The sequence below is a fragment of the Uloborus diversus genome, unplaced genomic scaffold (genome assembly GCF_026930045.1).
Source record: "Uloborus diversus isolate 005 unplaced genomic scaffold, Udiv.v.3.1 scaffold_153, whole genome shotgun sequence".
Taxonomy (NCBI): domain Eukaryota; kingdom Metazoa; phylum Arthropoda; class Arachnida; order Araneae; family Uloboridae; genus Uloborus; species Uloborus diversus.
Genome location: NW_026558243.1, coordinates 199,227 through 218,307, shown reverse-complemented (window position 1 = coordinate 218,307; position 19,081 = coordinate 199,227). Strand labels below are relative to the sequence as shown.

The 19,081-nt window shown below is 30.5% G+C and overlaps 1 protein-coding gene across 1 annotated transcript in view; it reads right to left on the bottom strand.

Annotated features, from left to right (window-relative positions):
- The window catches only part of LOC129233059 (fructose-2,6-bisphosphatase TIGAR-like), a 68,711-nt gene that overhangs the window by 36,996 nt on the left and 12,634 nt on the right, over nucleotides 1–19,081 (bottom strand). The window contains exon 2 of the mRNA XM_054867140.1: nucleotides 17,904–17,941. Within this exon, the coding sequence (XP_054723115.1) occupies nucleotides 17,904–17,941 (38 nt within the window). The remainder of the gene's footprint in view (nucleotides 1–17,903; nucleotides 17,942–19,081) is intronic.

Sequence of the window (19,081 nt, the reverse complement as noted above, 5' to 3'; positions counted from 1 at the left end):
GTCTGTTCTAACGGGTGGTTGGATAGAATCAAGAAACGGCACAACATAACGAGTGGAAAATTTGTGGGTGAAGTTGCAAGTGTGTGCTCTTCTGATGTGAAGGATTGGATGCAAAATGTGTGGCCGGACATCATTCGAGATTACGACGAAGAGGATATTTTTAACGCTGACGAAGCGGGCTTATTTTATAAGCTGACTCCAAATCAAACATTGAAGTTAAAAGGTGAAAAATGTGTCGGCGGAAAACACTCCAACACACGGATAACCACTTATTTGTGCTAACATGACTGGCTCTGAAAAACGAAAGTTGATGGTTATTGGAAAATCGAATAAACCCAGGTGCTTTAAGAATGTGAAGAAACTCTCTCTAGTTTATAAATCAAACAAAAAATCTTGGGTCCATTTCTGCTGCAAAAGCAGCTGTAAATATTTTGAACAATTTTTTTGCGACTGAAAACATTGACAAACATATTGTGGATTCTTTTGCAGTAGTTGAGAAAAAAATTGATATGTATATAAAATTCAAAAGTTTTCAACCGAAAATAACGTCTTTCTTCCATGCTACTGATAAATAAAAAAAAAGTAAAATTTTAATTTGCTTATTATTGAATAAAATATAGTTACTAGTTATTTCTAAAACTTAATTTTATTACCCTAACTACTAATTAAGTCATTGTGCAATTATGATGATTATTATTGTAAAATATTACTGAATTTTGACTATTTTTTGGAATATCGGATGTAGCGAACCCCCGGTTATAGCGATCTCTCAAGTCGGTCCGTTGAGGGGTTCATTATAGCGGGGTTTGACTGTAATACCATGCTGAACTAATACATTCTTGAAACATTTAATTTTATAATTGGTTTGGGCATTATAAGAAACATGTTTAGCACATTATTTGTTACTAGCTTATAATCATTTCATTAAAATATAAATTTATTGTAGAGCACTTCAAAATTTTATTTCTCAAAGATAACACTTCCAAGGTATTTGCTACATCTTTTCATTTTGTACAGCAATATCTACCATGTGTATTAAAAATAAATAACTTCCATGTTTGAGGTTTAAGATTTAAATTCATATAGCCTTAAGTCTTTTTTCTTTTAAATGAGCCTTGAAGTTCACAAAATTCCATGTCAATTCATCCAGGGGTGGACACCCGAGGTTCTCAGATCTTGAAACTTCGTGAGGCTGTTCTATACATGGATATAAGAATAACAAAATTTTTATCTTAAGATGGCTATTACTTTTTGAATGGCAGCACTTTAAAATTTTCCCAAAAACTTGTCCCGTTTTGCAAAAATCGCAAAATCCAGCAACTGTACATACAGTTTTCACTATAAAAGATTTATTTTTCGAGATAGAGAGTAATTTTTTTTTTTTTTTTTGTATTTTGATTGGTATTGTACTGTGAAGTCATATATAATTAGATTTAATGTTTAAATCAGTTTAAATAACTAAAAAAATCTTTAAACAGCAAAATTTAGTTTCATTTCGGACATTGACTTGTGCTCAGAAAGTGCTAAATAGCATTTTTAGCCCTCCAAAACTTCCAAAATCCAATATATTCTCGGAAACTAGATTAAAAGTGGTACAAACTTATGCAATAAAATTGGTTCGGTTTGGAGTTTTATTCAAGTTAGTGATGATCAAAATATACTTTTGAAACGCACAAAAACCTACCAAAGGATTTTCTACTCTCTACTAGATTAAAAATAAAATAAATAAAATCAGGCACTCAGCACCATCAATGCATGTTAATTAGATAAATCACAATGAAAAAAAAAATTAATATATCAGCTTTTCTTTATACTTATTTAGAACGAATGCTGAAGTTGGAGAACTCTCAACTTTTGAGGTTGGGTTCTTCTATCACTCATCAGATAAACAGAGAAATATCGGTTTTTAAGGGGGAAGTGGATGCATTTATTAGCTCTTAGAGCAGTCAGCTTCATCTTCACAAGTTTTAATCATGTTATAAATTAAATTCTTACAATTTTTTCACAACGGTTTTTGTTAGTCCCAACTACTTTGTTTTTTTTCTAAGAAATTTATTGTCATAAAACCAACTTACAAGTTTCAGAACCATACTTTATCTTATAGATTAAGAACATTTTCTCCCTCTACTGTACTCAGTCACTTGGTTTTGTCTTCACTGGTTGCTTGACAATTGTCCACGTGAAGGTTGGGTAGACTAAAGCTGAATCTTGATTACTGTCTGCTTGTGTGACCATTGTTTTCTTCTATTATCTTTTTTTTTTTTTTGAACAAAAGTTTTCTGTAGTTACAACACAAAATGTGACTGGGTGTCAAATTCATGTATTTGTTTTTTTAATACACTTGAACCTCCAATGGGAAATTTATTTCATCTATGATGGTTTACCAAAACTTTATTTTTTTCTGCCAAGCAGAAAATGTTACTTTTAAAGTTAACATCATCAGTAAGAAGTCTAATTTTTAAATTGCTAATAAATTAGAAAGTGATTAAAGGTGAAAATAAAATTATTTTAATAAGTGATTATTTTGTATTCTATGCATTAATGTTTAAAGTTGAAAAACAAAATATGCTGTCGATTGTATTGTTAATAAAACTATAAAGGTTAAAGTTTACAAAATTTCGCCTTTTTTATTTGTCTTTGCATTTTCTGACTTGTATGACATTTATTGAATATTTTTTATTGTTACTATGGAGGAGAGGAGATTTGTAACATTTAAAGGGGTATGCCATCAACCTGGTGGGGGAGGGGGTATCAAGCAATTCTTTGGGAAGCAATGTTTGATTTTGACATGCTTTTAAATAAGGTTTTTACTCATACATGATAGAACTAGAGGAAATTCAAAAAACAAAGGATCTTTTAGAAAAATCTTTAAAATTATTTTAATCTTCAAAGTAGATCAAAATTTCGTACACCGAAAAAAAATTGGTAATACAAGAAAATTCTAGGAAAAAAAACATGTTTAATTCATTCAAAATTGCTTCACAAAGCAAAAGTAGTTCATTTTTACATTTATTCTATAATTGGAGGATATAAAAAGAAATTGGGAATCAAAAGCTAAGAAATGCGTTTTTTTAAAAATAATTGACATTTTTTTCAATTTACCGAGCTTAAATGATATAAGAATTGTGATTAATACAGTAATCAATTCCTGGGTACGAATACTCAAACACCATTTACTCGTATAGTAAAATACCAAAGATGATTACTGTAAAGTGGATGAGGTTAGCCTCCCAATTTTCTTAAAAATACATAAAACAGTTTGCTGAATTATTACGAATCAAGAAATGTATTATGAGCAAAATTTAAGGCTTTTATGATTGGAAAGAGGCAGACAGGCCCGCTCACATGGACTAAGTGGCATTAAAATCCTGATGGTGAAAAAGGGATAAGCTGTTCGAATAAGAAAGTCGGTTTTTCTGCCTAAATACTCTCAAACTAGGTAGATTCATTTGTTCCACTGTCCTTGGGATTAGCCAAACTTTAAGTAAAGATAATTTTAAGGTAGGAGAAAAAATTTAATGCTATTTATAGACAGAAAAGTAGTTTGTAATTAGATACAGTCAAACCCCGCTATAACGAACCCACAGTAGACTGGCTTAGGATATCGCTATAATCGAGGATTCGCTACATCCGATTTTTCGAAAGTAAGACCACACTTGCTAAGAAACTTCTGTAATGAATAACTTGATCACACATTTCTTTTTGTGAAAAGGATAACAAATAAATTTTTAATGTTAACTATGGTAGTCAGTAATTAAACTACTGAAATGTATCTTTCTTTTATTGATAATATGAGAAGGAAAATGTTATTTTTGGTTGCAAGCTTTCATATGCTTTCGTCAGTTTTAATGGCAACTTTTGTAAACAAATCTACAACTTGTATATCTAATTTCTGTAGTCAAGTTTTCTCAAAACACTGAGAGCTGCCTTAGAATTACAATTCTGCCAGATTGTGACTCACTACAGTAAATTTAGAAAAGAAAAATTTGAAAATAGACTTTTGCAGCTTTCCCATTTTTAGATGAAATTTAACTTAATCCAATAGATTTTTTTAAAAAAATTTCTTTATTTAACTATGATCAGTGTGAAGTTCACAATACAACAGAGTTCGTACTCAGTTTCAGAAATAAAATGAAGGAGTTTTGAAGGAGTAAAATGAGATTTTGAAGGAGTACTAATGGAGAGTCATTAAATGATGTCACACTTTTTTTTCAATATATTTGACCATCAGCACCCTTTATCACAAAGTGTCACACTTCACCCCAAACTTCTCCTCTTGTCACGTTATATTTTTTACAAACATATTGGTACACTAACTGTGTGATGTCACTTTTATCACCCTCTCTCTTCCCCTTGTCACAATTTCATGAGCCTGTCTCCTCCTCAAAGCATGACATCACTTGTGGATGACCCTTTCTACAATATCATAACTGCAATTAACTAAACAATTGTTTTTTTTTAACACAATCACTTAATGTAGTACATTTACTTATGTAGTTTTAAATATTTAAATAATAATTAGACAACTTGACTTTTGCTGCTGAGAGTGTGGTGGAGAAAAAACAATAATCATAAAACTTGAAAAAATAGCCAAGCACCATTTAAGCATGTTTTACTTCACTTATGAAATGTCTTAGTCTTCTAATAAAAATTTCACCTTCAACTTTTATGAATTAAGTATGATCAATATGTAAATCGAAAAAAAAAAATGCACAAAATTACTACATTAAAATCGCCTTAGTGACGAAGTTAGTTGTCAATCGAAGTATTTTAACTTTTTGTTATACAGGAAGATTATGTAGTTTTGAAATAAAAAAGAAGGAGTTTTGAGGGAGTTAAAACCGAAATGAAGAAGTCTGAAGAGCCCTTCAAAAATTTTTTATAAATGAAGGAGTATTGGAGGAGTTTTGAAAGAGCGTACGAACCCTGTACAATATTATCAGAGGAACAATAGGCGAGAAGTGTGGTTTGAACCGGAGTATTCTGGTGAAAAGGGGGAATGAAGATGGTCTATTGCAGAAGATGGTGTTTGCCTATGGGAAATTTGGTAAGGAACATAACTGGGACAAATGCAATGAAAAACTGAAAATTTCAGAAATTTTTGGATCGTTATAGCGTCTACAGTATCTAAGGTTCATTACAAGCATTTCAAAATACATTTAAAACATAGATCTGCAGTTGGGACTAATTAAAAGGTTCAATACACTCGTGGGATAGTTATATCGCAGGTTCGCTATAGCGAGGTTCGACTGTAGTAGTAAAATTCAGGAGTTTAAGAGTCCTTGTTTTCTTTTCTTAAAATTGGAGTTTGTAAAGAGCAGACAAACCCTAGTGTGATCAAACACTGAGGAAACTGAGTTAAACAAGATGTTACTAACCATTTATATATTCCTAGAATTCCTTTTGTCAGCAAGTGAGATTTTAATAAAATATCGAATGTCAAGCTGTAACAAAGAGGGTGTTACAGCTTTGTTCCTTCTGTTACACATGACCTCTCTGTTACGGCTATATTTCTTCTAATTAGTAGAAATTTTTCAAAACTAATACAAAATAAGATAACACTATTAAATTTTACTTGTGCATCTTTTATTTTGAAACTCTTTAATATTTGCATACAGTAAATTTATTTAAAAAAATTTAACAGAAGGGAGAAATTAATTTCTGGAAAGCTTTTTAATTTAAAAAAATAAAATTATTCGTTGGATAAAGAAAATCACTGCACACATATACTCAGAAAGAATGAATCTTCATGCATAAAACTATATGAAAAATCACTAAAGTTTTAAGTTATTGCTGTTTTAAAAAGCAACAGGGTGGCGACAGGAACTGTGAAAAAAAGTTCCCTGCCTTTCCCTGATTTCCCAGATTAAGTTCATCGAATTTCCCTGATTTACGTTACCAATGATAATGGTTTTCTTTCTTTGCTCTACTTGAAATCCATTGTATGTTTGTATAAAATGCAGTATTTTAAAGGTTTTAAGTTGTGTAAAGTTGTTGAACTAAAGATATATTTAAAAAATGTGCTACTTTTTTAATAAAATGGTTAAAAAACATATCAAGTCTATTTTTTTTGGGGGGGGGGGGAAACCTACAAAACAGTATATTAAATTTTTCTACATGGAAAGATTATAGAAAATTATTTAAAAAAAACTTTACTTCCAGAAACCACTCAGCATAAGAATTTTAAGAAACTATTAAAATTACTCTTAAAAACATGTGTATTTATGATAGAAGTAAAGAGTAATTGAAATTATTTTGAACTAAGTTTTCAAACAGTATAATAATTGTTGCAAGAATAACAAGTAATAGTGAAAGAATAGAAGTAATGTAGTTATTCTTATATAACTAATTGAAATATTTATGCAAAACAGATGAAACCATTTGACATCCATTCATAGGGAGTTTTTCTCTAATCAAGAACATAGGTTTTAATGAATGAATACACAGCATTTTAACGATAAAAAAATAAAGATACTTAAGTAAGTTAACTATTTTAAATGATTTCAGTATGTAACGAAAAAAATCTTAGATTGCTTTTGTAACAAATAATTTTGAAATGCAAGGAAAAAAAAAAAAGAAAAGAATAAAAAAGGAATTAGTTAATTTCAAAATATATAAAAGAATACAACTCGGTTATAAAATTAAAGAATCACTTAAGTCTGAAGAAAAGAAAACATTTATAATCTGCGGTGACAACAAATAGTATAACGGCAAAGAGCAAAGTTTTTTTATTGAAAGTTCAATTTTAGCAATTAAATTAAAAATGCGAAGTAATAACATTTAAGCTTTTATAGTATTAATTCAAAAACCAAAGATTTCTTCTTGAAATTGTGATTACAGTATGCTAATTACTTCGAGAAAATGAAATAAAGGCAAAGGAGCTAAGACATTAATGAAGGCTTCCTCTTTGCCTGTATGGTTGTTTATTTTACGTAGCATTGAAAGCGTAAAAGGAAATTTCAAGCTAGGTAAAATAAACAACCTAACAGACACAGAAGCAATTTTTGGAAGTTCATCCTGTGGTTAATAAGTAAGATTCAATATTTTGACGTTGAGGAAAAAAGATGCACAAATATGCGGCAGTGTATAATTGCACCTCATTAATTTTCCTTTTTATTTTTGAACAGATAATTGGCGAAAAATGCGTAAGGAATTAGAGTACTTAATTTTGTAAAGCAAACAATTTTTTTCCTTCATAAAATATAAAAAAAAACCCTGATTTTTTGTTATTTTTTCAAAATTCCCTGATTAATAAAGTTCCCTGACTTTTCTCTCATCTCCCTGATCTGTCGCCACCCTGCAAAATTTTTAAAGAGAAAAATCAGAAATGTCTCTTATTCACCTCAAATTTTAAACATATGCATGTCTGTCAAAAACAGTCATTCAATCTGGAAAATTCAATAAATTTCCTTCAAAATAATATCAAACACAATGACATTGTTTTAAGCTCAAGAAACCATGTTGTGGTTTCATTTGGCGTAAAATGACAAATTACTTGCAAAACATAGGCTAAAAATCTTAAGAATGAAATGGAAAACTGAGGCACAGACTACCTGTGCCTTAATTTTCAGTGCTAGAGCAATTGTGTTAGACCTCTCAGCCGCTTGGGATCCTAATATGGATTTAGGTGCTTTTTTAAACTTTTGTTTTTCTGTTTCACTTTGGGTTGCATTTATCAACTTTAAATTTGACCGATTCATGCGGAAAGAGGGTAGAAAAAAAACTCTCCGATTCAGAAAGTCTGCAGACTTGCTCAAAAATTTGGGATGGGCGTCGCAGTGTTATGTGACTAACCGACCCCTTATTTCTTAAACACTAATAAGTCCTCTTTCTTTCGTTTAACTGTTTTGAGATTTGGCAAGTTATATTCAGACGTTATAACATATTAACTGGTTTATTCCTCAGCAAAAGAAGCCAGTTTATGTAATGGTGTGATATTGATTGAAACTTCTGTTTGTGGGTTGTGGTGTCTAACAGGAAAAGTGTCCAGATTGTTAACCATGGAAATTTTCACTGATTTCTGGAAAACAAAATTAACACAGTTTTTAAACAGGTTAACAAATGTAGGGGGGGGGGGGGGTAAAGGTGAAGACTTACCTCTTTTGAAGTTAAGAAATGGGAAATTTATTTTGAAAATTTAAGATTTTGAAAATTTTAAGTACACAAAAATAGCACAATGTATTGAATAATAAATCTTTTACTGAAACATTATTTTATTTTTTGCAGCAAATTTGTACCTTTTGAAAAAGTGGAAATTTCACTTTTTTTTCCTGCAGCAAAGTGAAATATATAAAATTTTAATAATGAAATATTATTTTCTGCTCTATTATTAAAAATATATTTGCAAACTTGCCAACCTTCGAAGAAGAAAAAACAGGAGATTCCACTAGAAGTATATAGGTGATTCACCAGCGACATATCTTCACAACAGAACTATTAAATTATGCTTTTAAATAACATGAATACTAAATTTAAAGTGAAATGGGGATTTTTTGCTGATAAACTAATTGGTAGCAGATAGAAAAACATACTGCAAATGAAAAAATAAATAGTAAGGAGTGAATTTGCTTTAAGTTTTGTATATTCCTCAGTCTCAACCAAAAAAGTAGCTACAAAAATTTAATTACAAAAATCCGAAAAAAAAATCAATATATAATGAAAATAAAATATAAAATGAGTGGGTAAAGGGCAGCACATGTTAAAATAACTTCAAACCTTCAAAATAATTGAAGTATTTTCAAGATGCGAAAGGATTGAAATCTGCTGCAATTTTCGGCAAAGCACGCGCTTCGTTGAACACGCAATGTAAGACGCAATGTAGCTTCCAAAAAATTGTTTACTAAATGAGATATTAATTGGAAAAATTCTTATTCCCTGACATTGATCGACTAGAAAAGGGCGCCATCTATTGAGAAGAAAGTGAAACTTTTTGATAATTGACTGAAAAAACTGCAAAAACGGGAGAAAATAGTAAAAAACGGGAGATGGAAGCAAAAAACGGGAGTCTCCCATTAAAAACAGTAGCGTTGGCAAGTATGTATTTGACCAAATGAATGAGTAAAGCCGCGACTCCACATCACCGGAAAGTCGTCGGAAACGGACAACGGAAACAGAAAAACCTTCCCACTTCCGGTTGTTTCCTTTTCCGAGCGGCAGAAACAAGACGGAATCGAGAGTTGAAACATTTTTAACTTTTTCTGTTTCTGGCAACGGAATCCGCTTCGCAACAGCCTATAGGAACTCTTCACATTGTCAACAACGTTTTTCTTCAGAAATATCGACGGCTAGTGGATCCATGAAGATATATTTAGAAGTATTTTTAGAAGAGGTCAGGAAATATCCTTGCCTCTTCGATAAAAAAAAAAAAAAAGGAAAGATTATAAAGATGTCCAAATGAAGAAGAGTTTGTGGCCTGTCATCGGCTCCAAATTCAATTTGAGTGGTAAGTTTATTCGCTTTATTTGAATGGTATGAACTATGCATTTGCAATCAACAATCAACTGCAACAAATTAAATTTTTGCAGGTCCTGTAGCAGAAACAAAATGGACAGTTCAAAGGGACCGGTTTACTAAAGAAAAAAGAAAAGTCAGGGACAAGTTTGGGTACAGGAAAGGGAACCTTGAAGTCTATGTTCCCAAATGGTTCCTGTACCAACAAATGGAATCTATTCTGAATGTGTGTTCATCAGAAAATACAAGAATAGTTATTTTATGCAGGATTTGGAAATATATCTTTCATTCCTTTATTTAGCCTAATAAATACATTGATAGCTTTTTTTTTTCTGCATATAAAATTAAATTTTGTTTCACTTATCTAAATTTTTAATCAACTTTGATCTCTAATTTTCGAATTTAACGATTTAAAAATTGAAAGTTACTATTACAGGGTGCTGGATCTAGGGGAGAGCAAGCGATGCAGCAAACGCACCCTATTTTTTGTGTTGGAGGTTTTTATTCTCGTTAAAATTTGATACTAAATCCTGTTGGGAAATGTGTAAGTGCAGTGGTTTCAATGTTTTGGCCCACCTTGTAAAAATTATGTATTCAGTACTTCCACTCCGTTTGATTATCTCTACCTAAAATGTTGCTAATTTCGAAAGGTTAATTTGTATAACGCAGGCCAATCATTTAAGGGCACTTGAGAAGATAATTGTCCCTAAATGACGGGCTTTGTAAAGTCAATGCATCTATATGAGTGGATATGGTTTTTGTTTATCCAAGAGCAGAGCTGTTACATTAAGAAAATGTAAACTCATCATTGCAAAATCTTTTTTCTTTCTTCGATCCATCTTTCCCACTAAATACACAAAATTAAAGTGAATGTCTGGAATCCTTCACCAGATGGCGCTCCAAGATTCCGCGTAAGAATTTCCGGCCAGTTGAACGGAAATACAACGGAACGGAAAATCGTACGTTTTCCGTTTCAGTTTCCGTTTTCGTTTTTCCGGTGATGTGGAGTCGCGGCTTAAGTAAAAGAATAAATGAGTAGATAATAAAACAATTTAATAAATAAATTAATGAATTATTATATGGGACAAAAATGAGTGAATGAATAAGAAAATAAGGCTCTGATGCTGTGAACATGAAACCTGTAACATCTATTAGATCAAAAACATTTGGGGTCATTCCATGTCAAATCAACCAAAAAAAAAAAAAATATTTTCAAATTTACCATCTCAGATTTTCATGAAAATTTCAGGGATTATACTGTTTGACATTCTAAATTCAGATCTACTTTTTAAAAAAATTAATCTCTTTTGGTTATTGAGTTATTAATCTTTTAAATCTGTAAAAAAACACGTTTTTTTACTCATCTGTTGCGCTTAAAAATGCTACAATTTTAGTTGTATGGGGTCAATACAGTTGGTTAATAGCTCATTTTAAAAAGAATTGCATGAGCTTTAATTTGACATGCAACTTGCATTTTTAAATTTTTAAACTTTAAATTTTTTTAAGTAAGTGTCCTTTAAAAATTTTGAAAAAAAAATACACGTTTTTTAATAAGTTTTACTTGATTTATCCTAAAAATTTCAGAGTGGGGACATGATGGGATCAGCAGTTATAGCAAACAATGCAATGGTGCTACTTAGCATTTTTGTTTAAAAATTAAAAAAACAATAAATAAATAAAAAATACTTTTTTAAATGCACAAAACTATTTTCAACAATTTAAATTTATTTCAAAATTTACATGTTTTAGTGTTTTTTAATAATATTATAAACATTTTGTAGTAAAACTATGAATAGTTCAATTAATTAAAAAACCTTTACATTTCAAAAAAATCTTAAATTTTGGTTATCTTTTATTCCTTTGAAGTTCAGTAAACAGAACTAGCACAGAAACTTCGAGGATGTAATTTTGAAATGTATAAACACAAAGTAGAATTCGATACATAAAAATACCTTGTGGCAGATAAGTCTCATCTCCTCAGTTTGGAAAGTAGCTTTTTACTCGCCTTTGAACTTTCAGATTCTGAGAGATTGTAAACCCTTCCAGTTTGTGTTGCAGGGTCAACTTAGGTTAGTATTTCTGTTTTATTTACAACCAATACATCAGGAATATGAGGGTACTTAAAGGATGGAGAAGGTCCATGAGGCTGTAAAAAACTTACTTTAACCTCCTCATTTTCAATTCCTAAAACACAACCTAGCCACTATTCATTATTATATACACATGTTACAAAACCAACTATATCATTCAAGTCCAAATCATCAGCATCATCATGTTTGCTTACTATCTCTTCTTTTGTGTGGTGTGAAAAGGAATAATATTTAACAAAAACTGCTTTTGTTTTTTCGTCTGTAATTGTGGAACTGTTGAGTTCTTTTCACTGTTATGGCTTCTTCAAACCTTGTTTTCAGAAATGCTAATTCTTTTTCGTAATCTTTTTCTGTTAAATATATGAAATTGATATTTTTAATATTGTCTTTAGACCATTCATATAATTGACGGGGGGGGGGGGGGGCGGGGCATAATCTGTTCATTATAGACCATACGAAGACTTGCTTGTGTAGCTAATCGCTTAACTGAGCCGCCTATATCATCACAAGCATTTTCCCCAAGGTATGATGCAAAAAAATTCCATTCTGCTTCAATAGAAAAATCTGCAGTATGGTGACAGAGGTTTACGAAATTCTATTTATTTTTGTACTGGGATGTAGCTCCATCTGAGAAATAATGAATTTTGTCTACTCTTTGCAGCAATTTTTGCTTTAAGTATGCTATCATAAGCCTCCGGAACAAATGCACAGCAACTGTATCATGGCACATGCAATCAGAGATAATAACTAAATTCAGGTGCTGTATTATGGCATTTTCCATGTAGTATACAACAAAAGGATGTATCGTTGATTGTGGATTGTTCCAGTGGAATCCTTGTGCAGCATCTTGTAGAATGAAAGAGTAGTTCTCAGCAAAATCACATAATACAATACATTGATTTTCAACCAGATTTTTTTCATATATCTAATTGCAGATTGTTTGCTAGCAATAAAAGAATGTTTCAGCAGTTTGGGTAAGCTATCAAACAAACAATTTAAGAAATCATCAGTTTGTTTTGTTATTGCTTCAAGGTGCAGTCCTATTATTTGCATCCACTGCTTGTATGTTACAGTATCAATGCTGTTTTACTCAAACAAATCTTCAAAAAGATATTTCAAATTATTAGTATCTGGACAGTTGTTACATTGACGGAAAGAACACTTGTCTGTAGGAATTTCGCAAATCATTAAACTAAGTAAGTCTTTATAAGTTTTGATTGGTTTGTCTCTGTTAATCAATTCTGGTAACTTACACTGAGCCATCATCAATTTTGCATTCTGGTGAATAGCGCATACACAAACTGAATGTGTTCCAGCTGATCCAGCAAAAACACAATTTTTCAGACGAAGTTCACATAATTTGGAGAAGCCTATTTTTTTTATCAGGATAATGTTCTTTGAATAGAACATAAGATTCTCTTAAGGTATTTAAAATTAAAAACTTTTGGAGATGAATTGCTCTTCCATCCACTTTAATAGAAACAAAGTCTTTCTTACCAAGCATCTGACGACCGATTCATCACATTCATAAAATTGTTTCACTAAATTCGCTGTCTCTGGGCTTAATGCCTTTCCGGGTTTTAGATCAGGTGCAGACATTATTCCTTTGTCTTTCATGAGTTTTTTTTAGCTTTTCCAGCAATGAAATTTGTCACTTTAAATTCGCTTTCTATTTGCTTTAAGGTCCAACTTTCTGGAAGTGTTAAAATTTGCAGTTTTAAGCTTTTGTCAGTTGTACTGGAGAATTTCTCTTTAAGTCGGCTATTTATTTCACTATCATAATCAAACTTTATGAGATCATCTGATTTTTTTAAGCTTAAACCAAATAGTTGAGTTCCTAAAACTTCAGTGATCTTAGTTAATTTTGTCTGGGGGTACTTTTCACTGAGACGAATTTTTTTTTTTTTTTTTTTTTTTTATGGGAGTTTCATCAATTACTCCAAGACTTATTTAAAATTTCAATAGCTTTAGACTATTGAAATTTTAATTTCTTTTTCTGGAGTTGAAATTTCAGTCTCATGATCTGTTTCACTCAGAGCTTCATCTGAACTTTCTTTATAATCTGAGGTAACTAAAGGTAATTTTTGTACAGTTTTGCGGCAAGTATCACATATTTTATAGCCTTCAATTACTTCCTTATGATGCTTTGATACATTTTTACTCACAGTTCTTAAATTTTTCTTGTAATAGTCATGTCCAGGCTTCTTAAATCTATTGCAGCAGTACAAAGAAATAATTTTTGAAATCCCTGCTTCAGTCATGTTTTTTTTTTCTTTAAAGCTTGGTTAAAAAGTCATTATTAGATTCCAATAATCACTCTTGAAAATTTGCACAAAAATATTTTAAAGTAATCAACTTTTATAACTATTAAAATATGAGAACATCTATTGAAAAACAAACAATTAAGCAAAATTTAAAAAAGCACAATTATCAATACATCAAACACAACCTACTTTACTATTTGAAAGCCAGAATAAGAATGAACAGCTTTCTTCACCTATTGGACTTAATGCATCACACACCTGTTTGAACATGTCAGGGAATGTTTCAACACGTGTGTAAACAAGCTGCTGCATGATCTGCCTGTTCTTTAAATGGTTTTAATGCATTTCATTTTTAATTTTTAATTATATTTTAATTTATATCATAATTTTGAAATAAAATGTTGCCAAATTAGAAATTGCTTAATTAAAAAAAATATTATTTTAGAAAAGTAAAAGAAAATAATCTAAAAAAATGTCTAATAAAAAAACATATATTTACAAAAAAAATGTCATTGCATTATTTGCTATAACTGCTGATCCCATCATGTCCCCACTCTGAAATTTTTAGGATGTATTTATTAAAACATATTAAAAAACATATTTTTTTCAAAATTTTTAAAGGACACTAAGTTTAAAAAATTTAAATTCTAAATTTTAAAATTAAAAAAAATTAAAAACTTAAGAGAAATATGCAAGTTGCATGTCAAATTAAAGCTCATGCAATTCTCTTTAAAATGAGCTGTTAACCAACTGCATTGACCCCATAGTACTAAAATTGTAGCATTTTTAAGCACAACAGATGAGTAAAAAAACATGAGTTTTTACACATTTAAAAAAATAATAACTCATTAACCAAAAAAGATAGGTTTTTTTTAAAAGTAGATCTCAATTTAGAATGTCAAACAGTATAATCCCTAAAAGTTTCATGAAAATCTGAGATGGTCATTTTGAGTGATTGGTTGATTTGACATGGAATGACCCTTTGAAGTCCTGTATAAGTTCAAGAATACAGCCGTCCTAAAATGTGGATAAATGTTCTCCTTGACCTAATCCCTAATTTTTAAAAAAATCTGTCACTGGAGTTAATTAAAAAATATTAATTTTGTTTTTCAGAAATTCGAAAATTTCCACGGTTAACACTTTGGTCACTTTTCCTGATGTGCACCCCAATGCACAAACAGAAGTTTCAATCAATATCAAGCCATTACATAAACTGGCTTCTTTTGCAGAGGAATAAACCAGTTAATATGTTATAATATCTAAATATAACTTGCCAAATCTCTTAGCAATTAAACAAAAGAAAAAATAAGTTAAAGAAAATTTACTACAATTCAATGCAAATACAAGTTCAACTGAATGCCCAATCCAAAGTTGCGGGTGTGACATTTACACTAACTAAATTTGTCACCAGCAAAAATATTTTAGGGTATAGGTTTCAATTTCTGTATTTCTCAATAAAGACCACTTGCAGGTACATTGATGCCAATTTGCAAGTTGATTGATATTTTATTTATTTTTCAAAAAATTAATTTCTACCCGTTGCGGGTGTGATATAAAAAGGACATGCATTTTCACGTTGCGATCAAGACATTCAAAACTCTGAGTTATATCGACCCATGGAACTGTTTTTTTTTAATGTTAGACAGCAATACTTAAGTAATTATTCTATAAAAAAATTTAAATACTCTCAATTATTTTCACTGTAAAAAATATTCAAAGTTGCCCTTGCGGGTGTGACTTGTGTGGCCAATAAAATAACAACATACACAAATAGTTATCAAACATTTTATGATTAACACAGTAATAAATAAAAGAAATTGCAAATAACTAAGGAACACTTTTTTACATAAATCTCATTTCGAAATCTAGAATTGATGATTTCAGGGGTGTTAGTTATTCTTATTACAACGTTCTGTTTCTCCCATGATATGTCTGGCTGATTGGGCCAAATGTATACATGTTGTTTTTTTTTTCCAAGTATTCTACTTCTTGTATGTCTTCTCCATCGATTTGCTTGATTTGACCAACAAAATTTTCTTAGTTTTTTTTTTTTTTTTGGGTGGTATTAAAACTAATTCTACAAAATCTCCAATGACATTTATATTACCACGGGAGATCCTTCCGATTAAGGCAGTAATGAAACTATCTTCAGTGCACTTTCTGCAGTTAGTGCCACTTGAATTGTACCTATATCGATCGGTACAACATGGTGTACCGATTGTAAGTTTGGTACAGCTTGTACATGGCCGCAGAGTGCATCAAGCATTTTTACAACATCTTCTGTGATGTCGCTCTCCGCAGAATAAAGTAATCTGATTTTTTTAAGAGCCTTTTCTGCTCAAATGGCAAAATCCGATGCAGAATTGACTGTTGCTCTACGCTGTAGAACAACAAGTGACACCATTTTTTTTGTTACCGCTCCAACACCATCCACGGCTACTTTTCCCATGAGACCTAGCAAAGTATGACCAAGCAATTTTAATGTTGTAGTCTTTATGGCCGTATGACATTAATGGAAGATTGTATCTGTCTATGAATTGCATTACCAAAGGTTTGAGCTCTTCGAAAACTTCCCATCGACTCTGCTTCTACAGCTGGAGATGGTGTGGCAACTTTTGTCGAAGACTTCTTTCTCTCTCTACAATTCCTCTGCCTCTCTTTCTGTTTTTGCCTCTGCGATTTCTCTTCTTTCTTGGCCACAGATGTACTTTTTTAAGTTTTTTCTTAATTTCTCTTCTTGCTTTGTTTCTTTCCCTTTTTTTTTGAAAATATTCCGAATATTTAGCCGAGTTTTCTTTCATCTTTTTACGATGATTTCGGAATCTTTCAGTGCTGTTCATTCTTCTGCAAAAAAAAAAAATGTTTAAAGTGAATAAATATAGCACTACAAGTCCAAAAATATAATGTTGAACATGTTAATTTTTTTTTTTTGAAATTCTTTGAATTTTTTAACCTCAAATGAAATTAAGAACGTTAAGCTTTAATTCATTTGAAACTTTAAATGACAACATTTTATACAAAGTTAATAAATATTTTAATAACAGTTTCATTACTATTCTTATTATTTCATATTTATTTTGAATTTGAAGTAAAAAATAATCTGTCCCTAATATTACATTATTTGTTTTAAAAAGTAAAGGGGAAAAAAAGCCAAATGCTGAAAGCAAAATTATACATTTTTATCCATATTAAAAAAGATAAAATATTGTTTGGTTTTTTAAAGTTTTATTTAAAAAAAATTCTTACTTTATTGAATAGTTGTCTTCATTTTAAATCAAGAAATATAAAAATGTTTCTTAGGAGAACCAATAATATAGAACACCAAACTGAATAAATTCAACTGCACATGCTCTAAAGATACTAATTTTGAATTTACTGGGGTCTAGACAAATAAGTCAAAGGTCAAAGTTTAGGTCAAAGGTAAAACATTGATGCTGTCATCTACATGCTTTCCAGGATTACATTTGTGTTTACTTTAAAAAGATGTTGCGGGTGTGACTAACTAAATGTCATACCCGTAACAGGAACCTGTCACACCCGCAACACTTAATAACTCCTATTAAAACATTAATTTTTTTTCTGTTCGTTATTCAAAGTACTTTAGTAAACTATTTTTGAATACAAAGTTTCAAAACTTTCAGGCAAATGAATTTTTCTTTGGAAATATAAATGTATCTTTTTGTTGCTGGTGTGACACAATAATTAAGAATTATTAAATATGCTTACCTTTTGTAGTGAAGATTTGTAGACATTTCTCTTCAGGAAAAAACTGTTGCTAATGAATGTCAGATTATGTGTGAAACTTTATAGATTTGTAGAATTATTTGTTCAGCTGTATTAGACCATGCAACATAAGAAGTTTTGGTGCAGTCTAGTTCGCACTAATATAGTTCCACTTAAGTAATTAAAATAAGTATGTTAATGGCATAAATGAATTTTTTTTTCAATAAAATATGAAATAGTATAATTTTAACAGTGTGTATGCAAAATTTCAACCATATTGAATGAAATTTGAATTTTCATTCTCATGTCCACGTTTTTTTGGATTGGGCGTGAATGTATTTTAAAATTTTTTGAATGCATTATAAAAATTGCTTACCTTGTATGACATTATCTTTATTGTGAGCAGTTTCACCACTGTAAATATAAAACTTTAGTTAATAAAATATACTTCTAAAATATCTAAACAAATTAGACTAACAGGATTGCCACAGAAGTTCAAGAATGAAATTCCCTGACATTTCCAGGTTTTCCACTCGATTTTAGAAAAAATTCCAGGATAATGAATGTCAACTTATGTATTTTAATATCGATACAATATAATTTTCACTGTAAATAAACCTATTTTATTAACCAAACAATGCTTTAAAACATTACCAATAATTGTTATCAAAATTTGGGTTAAGTTAAGACAAACTTAACATTTAATTACAAATGCTTTGAAAGACCAGATATTTCCAATTAAAACTTTTATTTTTAAATCTCTGCAATTGTGTTATGAAAAAGTTTGTTTCCTTCTCAATGCAAACATTTTATTTTGCTTAAAACTTCGTTAGCACTTTTTTTTTTACGCTTTTCCTTACTTGGCAACTTTTCCTATTGCAAGATATGTGCTAGGGACCATGCTAGCATAACCATGCTAGCATAACATCCGAGCATATTGTAAGAAATCTCGTTTGATTACAATAAATAATGTAATGAGTCCATCGCTCATAAGTGTTACTGTCTACATTATATTTTACTTCTCAGAATGACAAATAATTTTATTTAGACTACAAAAATAGGAAGTTATGTGCACCCTCACCACTTAAGACATGCTAAAAATGAATTGAAAGATTTTTCAAATTTGCTTAAATGTTCTGTAACAAAAAAAAAAAAAAAAAAACCGTACAAAAACCGATTATCATTTTGTGCTATGTTTGCAGCATCTTCAGTCTAAAATACTTATCGAAATTAGTATCTATCCCATTATTATTGTACCTACATTCAAGCTAAGTCTGAAATCATTGAGTAACGATTGTTATTAAAACCATGCTTTGCTCTCTAATCATTACTATGACCCCTCCCTTCTATAGGGTAATTTGGGCTTAGTAGATTTATGTTTGCCATTTATATGCAAATGAATCCATTAACATTAAATTTGTAGAAAACTACTCCGGAAAATCCCAATGCTAAGCTGAAGTAAGGCAAAAGAAAACTTTTTATAGGACTAGAAAGTTTTAAGTAGGTCATTTTCAGGGGCGGATACTAAAATTTCTTTGGAGATGGCACTCTCCC